Below are 10,315 nucleotides of genomic sequence, written 5' to 3' on the forward strand. Positions count from 1 at the left end.
TCATTAATATTGTTAAGAGTTTTACATAATTATCAAATTATATTCATGAACTATGAACTTATTTTAAATAATTATGAATTTAGAAAATTTTTTAAATAATAAATTTGAAAATTAATTAATTTTTTGATGTGATAATACATGATAAATGTCTTTGTAAAATTTTTGTACACTAGTAATATATGAAAATTAAATTTGTAATAAGTACATAATAAACTCATTAAGATTAAATTTTGCATATTTACTATAAAAATATTTTCAATTAGTAATTTTTAACATGTATGTTTAGGATATATATTAACTAAATCTATTAGTAAACTAACTTAGGTCGGTTGAACAATCAACTCCCTCGTCTATTTAAATAAGTTGAGAGCTTGAATCTTTTAATCCGTATCAAGTTAATTAGGTCTTTAAATAGAATTTCAATTTACAACAAATTAATTCTTAGTGTGAGAACGACGATATGTGAAAAAAAAAATCTAAATCTAAACCTAAACCTATTAACTTTTAGAGAAACAAAAAAGTAACTAAATATTAATACTTGTTTGGGTACTATTAAGTTGATAAAAAAATATCTTTAACGTGTTTGGTAAATTTTTAATAGTAAAAATAAAAGTACTAAAAAAATAAAAAGATTTTTTTTGAATTTTTAAAAAAATAACTCAAAAAAATATTTTTTTTTTTTACAAGTTCAATCAAACAAACCCGAAACAAGATAAATTTAAGCAATTTTTATTATATCTTTTGTAGTCTCTTGAATATTATTGTACCTTTTATTTATTGGTGACTAAACGTACTAGTAATTATTAGTGGTAATTGGTAATTACTCTTAAATTTATTACAGTTTAGGGTGTGTGAGAAACACGCTCAGTGAGTTTGGCGATTGGGAATGGGAAGGGTGATGAGTGAGGGGGCGCTGCCCGTTCATAGGACGACAATCCCATTTCCCAATAAAAACACAACTACTTTCTCCCTTCCAACACCGTCACCGTTACCGTTTCATCCTCTCTTCTCTCTTGTCCCCTCCCGTCAATCTTGACGCCGTCACTCCCTTCATTCCAGCCGCCCGCTCTCACTCATGGACTCGTCTGTTACAACCGGATATACCCAGTCACAAATCCCCTTCCCCACCGGCACCTGCCAGTTGTGACCCTGATTGGGTTAAGAAATTGACCGCGGTTGAAATTATTGCACGCTGTTTTGACCACTCTCTCTGGTTAAAGTTAAACTCCCAAAAGCACCAACACCACCCAACACCAAGCACCTCCTTATTCAGCTTTTTTTATCCTCTTTGCTTCAACAATTAACCTTAGAAGGAAAAATACAGACACCAAAGGTTGAATTTTGTTGCTTCTCTTTAGAAGACGAAGAAGAAGAAGAAGAATCTGTGTGGTGTTTTTTGTTGAATTTGAGAGTTATTACTTTCAGTGAAAGGGAGATTTTTTTATTATTTTTAATTTTTATTTTGGGGAATGCGAAGTTTGTGGAAATAGTGAGTTTTGGATGAGAGATCTGTGTTTGTCGGAGAAATGGCATCATCGGAGGCAGCAACAACCATCAAGGTTAATGGTAATTCTCACAACAATAACAACAACAACAACATCATCAACAACAACTCTTCGGAGCTGAACAACAATGTTCATTCTTCATCTTCTTCCTCCACCTCACCCAAAGGTAAACCAAAAAAATAAAAAAATACAACTTCACCTCTTTCACTTTCTGTTCTGTCTTTTCTTCTCTCTCTCTTCTCTTGATTTTTTTTTTGAATTTTTTGATTTTTGATTTTTGTGTGTGAGTGTTGTTGGTAACTGTTGTTGTTGTTGTGACAGACGCGGAAGCTGCACTTTACAGGGAGCTATGGCATGCGTGTGCAGGTCCTCTTGTTACAGTTCCAAGAGAAGGAGAAAGAGTTTTCTATTTCCCTCAGGGACACATAGAACAGGTAAATCACAAAAAATAAAAAATCAAATTCATAATTTTATTTCCATCTATGCTTTACTATGTTTGGTTTTGAAAAAATCCCAAAAAAAATGTTACAAAATTTCCTAGTGGAGCTCGAGCTCAGATTTGGTCAAAATTTGCAACTGCTTCACTTAAGTTTTCTTCAATTTCAGCTAGATGGCTTCAATTTCTTTTTTTTTTCCAAGAAATAAAAGAAAAATTGTTTTTGGGTTTTGGGATTTCTTTGAAGTTTGTGTTTTTGGGGTTTTGTTAACTTATGAGGGGTGTGTGTTTGTTTTTGGTGGCACATGAAATTAGGTGGAGGCGTCAACAAATCAGGTGGCTGACCAACACATGCCTGTGTACGATCTTCCTTCCAAGATCCTTTGTCGGGTCATCAACGTGCAGCTCAAGGTAGTGTTCCTTGATCCATGTTATGCTATGCTAATTTTTTGGTCCTTGGAAAGAAAAATAAATAAAGAATTCATGTGCTTTTTGAACCAACCAATCCTCTCTGGTGTTGTAAGCTTATGAAGAATGTCATGTTATGTTTGTTTCAGGCGGAGCCCGACACGGATGAGGTGTTTGCCCAGATTACCTTGCTTCCGGAACAAAATGTATGTTTTCTCAGCTTTGTTGTTTAGTTTTGGAAAATTATGGAATATGGCCCTTGTGATTTGCTTGTTTTGGTTTTGGTTTTGGTTTTGAATGTTGTGTTGTGATGGCAGCAAGATGAGAATGCGGTCGAGAAAGAGCCTCCACTGCCACCACCACCGCGCTTCCATGTACATTCGTTCTGTAAGACGCTGACCGCATCTGATACAAGCACCCATGGTGGGTTTTCCGTTCTGAGGCGACATGCTGACGAGTGCCTTCCTCCCCTGGTTTGTTTTTTCTTGTTCTTTGTTGTTCTTGTGCTTAGATTCTGTTGTTTGTTGTGGCTGCTGATGGAGGGATTGCTCATCTTTTGGATAGGATATGTCAAAGCAGCCGCCTACCCAGGAATTGGTGGCGAAGGATTTGCATGCGAATGAATGGCGATTTAGGCACATATTCCGAGGTATTCTGATGATAATTTTATTTCAAGTTTTATAGTCTTATTCACATATCGTGTGTTATGTCCTTTTCCTGTCTTGTGCTTGGATTGTGACTAACAACTTCATGGAATTGCAGGTCAACCTCGGAGGCACTTGCTTCAAAGTGGCTGGAGTGTTTTTGTTAGCTCCAAGAGGCTAGTTGCTGGGGATGCCTTCATATTCTTAAGGTTTGTTCTTATGTTAATTGGCTTTTTAGACTGCACTTGTTCGCTGGCTTTTTGTGTTTTCCATTTGGGGGTGGTACTAATTTAAGAACTTCCAGAGGTGAGAATGGGGAGCTTCGTGTGGGCGTACGGAGAGCGATGAGACAGCAGGGGAATGTCCCATCCTCGGTTATTTCTAGCCACAGTATGCATCTTGGGGTTCTTGCAACTGCTTGGCATGCCATCTTGACAGGAACCATATTCACTGTTTATTATAAACCGAGGTTTGCGACTTCAAATTATGTCTATTCATGAGTGTAATCTTTGTATTTTCATTTCCCAGAGCAGGGTCAACTGAAGTTCGATTGGTACTTTTTTGCAGGACTAGTCCTGCTGAGTTCATTGTTCCATACGACCAATATATGGAATCTCTAAAGAATAATTACACCATAGGAATGCGGTTTAAAATGAGGTTTGAAGGTGAAGAGGCTCCGGAACAGAGGTATGAATTCCTGGATAACTGAGGAGTATGTTTGGTTGATTAAGATACAATTTGAATGGGCAAAGATTCCTTACATGTCTTGTTATATAATTGTAGGTTTACTGGTACCATTGTTGGAATAGAAGATGCTGACTCAAAAAGGTGGCCTGAATCAAAATGGAGATGCCTCAAGGTGTGCATCTCTAGTATTATATTATATGCATGATTGTTAAAATTAATTGAAGCATGCTTTAACGAAGTTGCTATGTTATGTTCAGGTGAGATGGGATGAAACATCTAACATTCCCCGTCCAGAGAGGGTTTCCCCTTGGAAAATAGAGCCTGCTCTTGCTCCTCCAGCTCTGAACCCTCTTTCAATGCCCAGGGCTAAAAGGCCTCGATCTAATGTACCTAATGTACCAATTCAATCATCCCAAGATTCTTCTGTTCTAACTCGAGAAGGTATGGCTATCTCGCTTTGAATATTTGATGTTCTAAAGAATTTCTCTTTTCATAAGCATGTGTTTATCTGAATCCCTTGTGTTTTTGGGTGAATTACAGCATCGTCTAAAGTAAGCGCAGACCCTTCACCAGCAAATGGATTCCCAAGGGTCTTGCAAGGTCAAGAATTCTCGACCTTGCGTGGCAATTTCGCAGAAAGTAACGAGTCCGACACAGCTGAGAAATCTGTTGTTTGGCCACCTGTAGATGATGAGAAAGTTGATGTTGTTTCAATGTCACGGAGGTACGGTTCAGAGAACTGGATGTCAATGGGAAGGCCTGACACGTCCTATTCAGATCTTCTTTCAGGCTTTGGGGCCAGCGGAGATCCTTCCCATCCATCCTTGGGAGATCAAATGGGTGGACCTGTAGCCTATTCTGCCAGAAAGCATGTGTTAGATCACGAAGGCAAACTTAATGTGCATCATCCTTGGCCAGCGATGTCCTCAGGTTTTTCACTAAACCTCTTGGAGCCTAGTACAAAAGAATCTCCACGTGGCAGCGAAACACCTTACCAAGCTCGAGGGAATTTGAGGTACGGCCCATTCAGTGAATATCCGGTCATTCATATTAACAAAGTTGAGCATCCACATGGAAAGTTGATGCTGCCACCACCCCCAACTCAATACGAGAGTCCTTGTTCAAGAGACCTTATGTCCAAACCAATGTCAGCGAAAACATATGAGACGGCGAAACCAAAAGAAGGTGACTGTAAGCTATTTGGCATCTCACTTATCAGTAGCCCTACTGCTGCACCGGAGCCTTCTGTATCACATGGAAGTGGAACGACTGAGCCAGCTGGTCAAGCACATCTCAAATCACACCACCAACGCACTTCTGAAAATGATCAGAAAACAGAACAATCAAAGGGCTTGAAATCGGCAGATGGTCAAGTTATTGTTGATGACCATGACAAGCCATCAAAAACTTCCCAGGTGCATCTTAAAGATGGTCAGGCCAAACCACCAAGCAGCTCAGCTAGGAGTTGCACTAAGGTAAGTAACTTCCCCGTCAAGGTAACAATTGGTTAAAGGCTAGAAATTTGTATAGGAAAAATAGTTGAAAATGTTTATTTCAGGTCCACAAGAAGGGGATTGCGCTTGGTAGGTCTGTGGATCTGACAAAGTACAGCAACTATGATGAATTGGTTGCTGAATTGGATCAGCTGTTTGAATTTGGAGGTGAATTAATGTCAACAAGAAAGGATTGGCTTATTGTCTACACTGATAATGAGGGTGACATGATGCTCGTTGGGGACGATCCATGGCAGTAAGTATCTATCTAAGCGATTATATTTGTAATCGGCCCTATATTAGATTATTATATTAACATATATATTCTTTTTTGAAAAAAATACCAGGGAGTTCTGTGCCATGGTTCGCAAAATTTATATCTACCCGAAAGAGGAGATTCAAAAGATGAGCCCAGGTACCTTAAGTTCAAGAAATGAAGAGAATCATTCAGCTAGTGAAGGAACCGAGGCAAAAGAAGTCAAAAGTCAGCTGCACCAGAAGTTAAATTCAGAAAGTGTGGCTACGGTCCACGATAATTAGTAGCTTGATTACTTATAACTTCCAGGTAACTTTGCCATACCTACGATTGATCTTGGGACTCGATTCAACAATGTTAGCTGTTATGAGAAAAATGCTTGTCATGAGCATGCAAAACCACCACTCATTCTTGATTTATGACCTATAAACATTATAAATGACCACCAGAATTTCACAATGTTTTAAGAGTTACTGTTCTAGTATCTTATGGCGTAACATCTTGTGATTCGCAGATTCAGGGCTGGAAAATACGGGACCGTAAAATTCTGCTTTTCGGTTGGAGAATATGGCCTGAAGAACTGTTAATTAACTGTTGTTTGCTTTTGAAGTGACTTTGTGGAAATCAGAATATGGATGGCATTTGAACTGAGTATCCATCCAATTTTGGACATAATCCTGGAAGTTAGTAGAGAGTATATGCATCATGCAAATTATACACTCCCTAGTAGTACTAGTATTGTAATCATTGTGTTTTAGAGCAAAGGTATGATATGGGGTGATATCATAAAAACCTTGCATTTTTTTATCAACAACAATCCTCTACCATTTTAGCAGTAGTATTAGTAGTAGTAGTTGTACATAGTTTGTTTTTCACTCCTTCCCTCTGAACAGTGAACACCTCCAACCCCATTAATGTAATGAAGTTCATTAATACAAGGGAGGGAGCCTTATGTCTTATGGTTGGAAAACTAAGTTTATCTGATGATTTTTAATTTGGTTGTCTCATAATTAAAATCCTAGTTTGGGAGATGGAAAGCTATTGTGGATATCCATCATCCAATTTGCATATTTTGCAAGATGTATAATGAAATTTTGCTCAGCTTCAAAACATTTGTATCTTGGTCTATATTATGAGTTTAGGTAGGAAGGGTCATTATCTTGAACATAAAGGGTGTGTGGATAAATCTGAAATCGCTTTCTAGTGTTTTGATTTGAAAATAATAATAATATCTTAGTGATGAAATGTACTTGTTGTTAATCCTTATGATGACACTTAATAGCTGTGTGGTCCTTGCATAGTTAGCTGGATATTTTGAGAGGTGATTACGTGTTAAAGCCTCTTTCTGGAAAGCACAATGGTTAAAGGGTCAAATTGCTGATTTTCTTCAAAAGTGAAAACTACTATGAAGGTGTATAGTGTGTACTGTAATGGCACGTTACTAATGGACCTCATTGTTTTTCAGTGGTCGGTGCTTTAGAAACCTTAGCCCCAAGGAATTACATCATTTTCATGTTTCTTGTATAAGAAGAGACTCCACTTGGGAGTGTGATAGTGCAAGTAACCTTTAGTTTCGCCAATTTTTCTGCAATAAAATGGCACTATTTTCTTGTTACCTTTGGGCTTGAAAAGGGAAGATATACTTGCTCCATTTGATTCCAAATAAATTCCAAATTTCTAATCAACTTGCATTGTTCAAGTAATTAGTTCATTTTTTCACCTAAGCAAGTGTTAAAAGTTTAAATATTGTATTGTGTATACAACAATTTATTAGTCAGGCAATTGATTATGTGTGTAATTTTTTTTTTTTTAATTGTAGGAAAAAATGGGACAATTTAAAAAGTTTTAGTGTGTCATAATTGTATATTTAAAAAGTTTTAATCGGTATTTTGCACATAATTTAAAATCTTAGGAAGTATAGTATACTATACATGTTTTTGGATCATTTACACATTTTGAGAAGTTTAGGGTTGTTTTGCATGTTTTTGGAGTATGGGTTAAAGTGATAGTGTAAAGCTCAAAAGTAAAATGCAATTAACCGTTTATGAAAATTTACTTGGTTTAAAATTTCTATTTAGAAATTTTGCACAATCTCTTATGTTCATTTAAAATTAAGAAAATTTCAATCCTTTTTGTAATCTATTTGAACAACTAACTAAAACGAACAATATTATGTATATATAAAAAATCAACCATAATATATTTGTATGTATATATATACAAGTGTTTCAAAATATATATTTCATATTTCGACATGTATCCTATTCGAGTTATTAATTCAGTAGTTGATTTTAATGTATATATAGCATGATTGAACTAAAGTTATGTATTAATATGGCCGAGAGCGAGCCATAAATTTGTGAAATGTATTAACTATGGGGCAAGAATAAGGAGAAAAAGTCACTAAAACTTTTGTCCGTCTGGGAAGCTTATAAAAAGTGATTAATGGGGTTAGACACTGAGTTCCACTTGGAAACCTATTTTCAGAAGTGGCCATGGACTTAGAACTTGTAAAATGATCTACCTAGGGTTGAAGAGGATCATGGAAAATGTGGCCAACATTGTAAATGCAATTAAAGAGGTACATTTTCATGTGAAAAGAAAATTTCTTCCAAATCAACCTTACTTAAAATTGAAATCACTAAAGCTAGTAGTATCATACTTCATACAACTTGAATTATGGGGATTAAGTAAAGCGGAAATAAAAAAAAAAAAAAAAAAACTAAATTTTTTAATCTCGATGAAATTATCAATATTTGAGTATTACTATTAGAAATTCGACCAACTCGACCCGACTACAAACTAGTTAAATGAGAATATTTTTGGACCGAAAGAGAGTTAGATGATGGCAGGGTACCCAGCTGTATCCAAGAGCACTGCCTTGATTTGCTCTGGATGCACATCTTGACCTTCTTTGCATTGCTGGAAGAGAGGAACAAATGTATGCTTAGGGTTTACATTTAGAAAATTAAAGAAAAAACTACTTAATGACCAACACAAAAAAAAAAAAAACTAATTAAATGAAAAATATTTTAGCATCTACAAATGTTTTAGCATTTCATTCCTCTATGACTCTATCTACTATTATTAGATAAAATATGAAATTTATCTTATGCGAATTTTATATCCTATAAAGTAGAAAAATATGTATTTTTTTACCAGAATAACTTTAATGCAGTGCTTTTTTGAATTTTAAATTTGACATGTATAGAAAATGAACTGTTTTCAAAAATTTCACTTTGTACTGAAAAAATGATTGATGAAATGAGATGGTTTCAATATAGAAAGATGGTATTATTTTGGTGAAAAATTAATTAAATTTTATTATTTTGTATAACTATTTTTGTTTAGTTTTTTTTTAATCAAAATCAAATATTAAAATGACAAATCTTATATTTAATCTCAAATAATTATTTATGATATCTAATTTTGTAAATACTAATGCGTCATTTTATGAAATTTAAAATAAAATTAAACTAAATCAAATATTGAAGATGCTCTTAATATACACACTAACTAGATTAGTAGATTGTACAAAAAGTTGACTTGTGATTAATAGCATGAGAATGCAACAGGCACAATAATTTGATATTAATTTCAATATAAGTGGTTGTGGTAATAATCTAATAAAGTTGAAAATATATTTAAGGATAAAGTATATTTTTTGTCTTTTAAATTTGGCAAAAGTTTTAAAAATATTTCTAAGTTTTATTTTGTTTCAATTTTGTCCAAAAGTTTTTTATTTACATCAAATATATTTTTGGCGGCTAATTTTTCAAAAAATTAGGAGTAATTCGACAATAATTTCATAAGAACAACCTTTAAAATAAGTAAATTAAGCATAATTTTCATGCATTATCGTTGAATTGATCTTAAATTTTTAAAAAATTTATGTATGTCAAAGGTATATTTAGTACAAATCGAACATTTTTTTAACAAAATTGAAATAAAATAAAACTTAGGAATATTTTTAAAACTTTTGCCAAACTTTAAAAACAAAAAATATACTTTATCCTATATAAAATATTAGTAAAGTACCTCAGCTCTGAAAATATCCAAAGCAAAACCATTGAAACAGCTGATAACAGCTTGCTGAATGTCTAAGCCAAGTGTGTCCAATGCCCTCATTGTTGACAGCAGAAGCCCTGCTTTCCGACCACAAAACATGTGAATGTTCACTGCCCTTCCTTCTCTCAACCTCACCTCAACCTACACATACATATTTAATTAATTAATTAATTGATTGCATTATCACATTATGCATGTTAACAAAAATTCCATACTAAATAATATTTTTGTTGCTCACAGTATACTCCAACTCGATAGAATAAAGATTAATCTGTTGTGTATCTGAATTTTATTTAAAAGTTTATCATTGGTCGATGAATTGGTGCATAGTGCATACACAAAGCGGAATTCGAACCTACAATATTTATTTAAGCAAACAAGTGAACTGACCACTCGACTAACCCAAGTTCATACTAAATAATTAATCCTACTAATATAATGGATAATATTTGCACAGCCATTTTGAATATTTTATTGTTTATATTGGACTCACATAGTTGATTATTATTACTAATACAAATGGTTAGTAACTATATGATGTAAAGTAAAAGGTTTATTTCTTCAAAAACATTAACAATATTTTAATAGTGAGGAAAAATTGTTTCTATAACTCATTTTGTATATTTATTAGGAAATTTATTATTTTATTGCTATTGATAAACTATGATTATCTAATATTTCTATTAAATGATAATGGGATAATAACTACTTGGTTGGTTTTTATTTTTATTTTTATTTTTAGAATTTTATGAACTAAAAGTTAAAAATATTGAAACAACAAAATAAAAATAGAAATCAACCAAACCTTAAATTTTTCA

The 10,315-nt window shown here is 34.0% G+C and overlaps 2 protein-coding genes across 2 annotated transcripts in view; one reads left to right on the top strand and one right to left on the bottom strand.

The window, feature by feature from the left end:
- LOC107612759 (auxin response factor 2) lies at positions 994 to 6,539 on the top strand. The gene is made up of 16 exons (XM_016314484.2): positions 994 to 1,015; positions 1,259 to 1,671; positions 1,827 to 1,939; positions 2,257 to 2,352; positions 2,499 to 2,555; positions 2,667 to 2,822; positions 2,914 to 2,998; positions 3,112 to 3,202; positions 3,298 to 3,462; positions 3,561 to 3,680; positions 3,777 to 3,852; positions 3,938 to 4,121; positions 4,221 to 5,155; positions 5,239 to 5,429; positions 5,521 to 5,738; positions 5,944 to 6,539. Exons 2-15 carry the CDS (start codon positions 1,527 to 1,529, stop codon positions 5,711 to 5,713), a joined length of 2,607 nt encoding a protein of 868 aa, XP_016169970.1. The 5' UTR covers positions 994 to 1,015; positions 1,259 to 1,526; the 3' UTR covers positions 5,714 to 5,738; positions 5,944 to 6,539.
- LOC107614254 (transcription factor SCREAM2-like) overlaps positions 8,160 to 10,315 on the bottom strand; it is a 5,777-nt gene continuing 3,621 nt past the window's right edge. Inside the window, exons 3-4 of the mRNA XM_016316478.2 lie at positions 9,468 to 9,638; positions 8,160 to 8,351 (exon numbers count right to left, since the gene is read on the bottom strand). Of these exons, the coding sequence (XP_016171964.1) occupies positions 8,268 to 8,351; positions 9,468 to 9,638 (255 nt within the window). The 3' untranslated portion in view covers positions 8,160 to 8,267. The remainder of the gene's footprint in view (positions 8,352 to 9,467; positions 9,639 to 10,315) is intronic.

This window comes from Arachis ipaensis, chromosome B08 (genome assembly GCF_000816755.2).
Source record: "Arachis ipaensis cultivar K30076 chromosome B08, Araip1.1, whole genome shotgun sequence".
Taxonomy (NCBI): domain Eukaryota; kingdom Viridiplantae; phylum Streptophyta; class Magnoliopsida; order Fabales; family Fabaceae; genus Arachis; species Arachis ipaensis.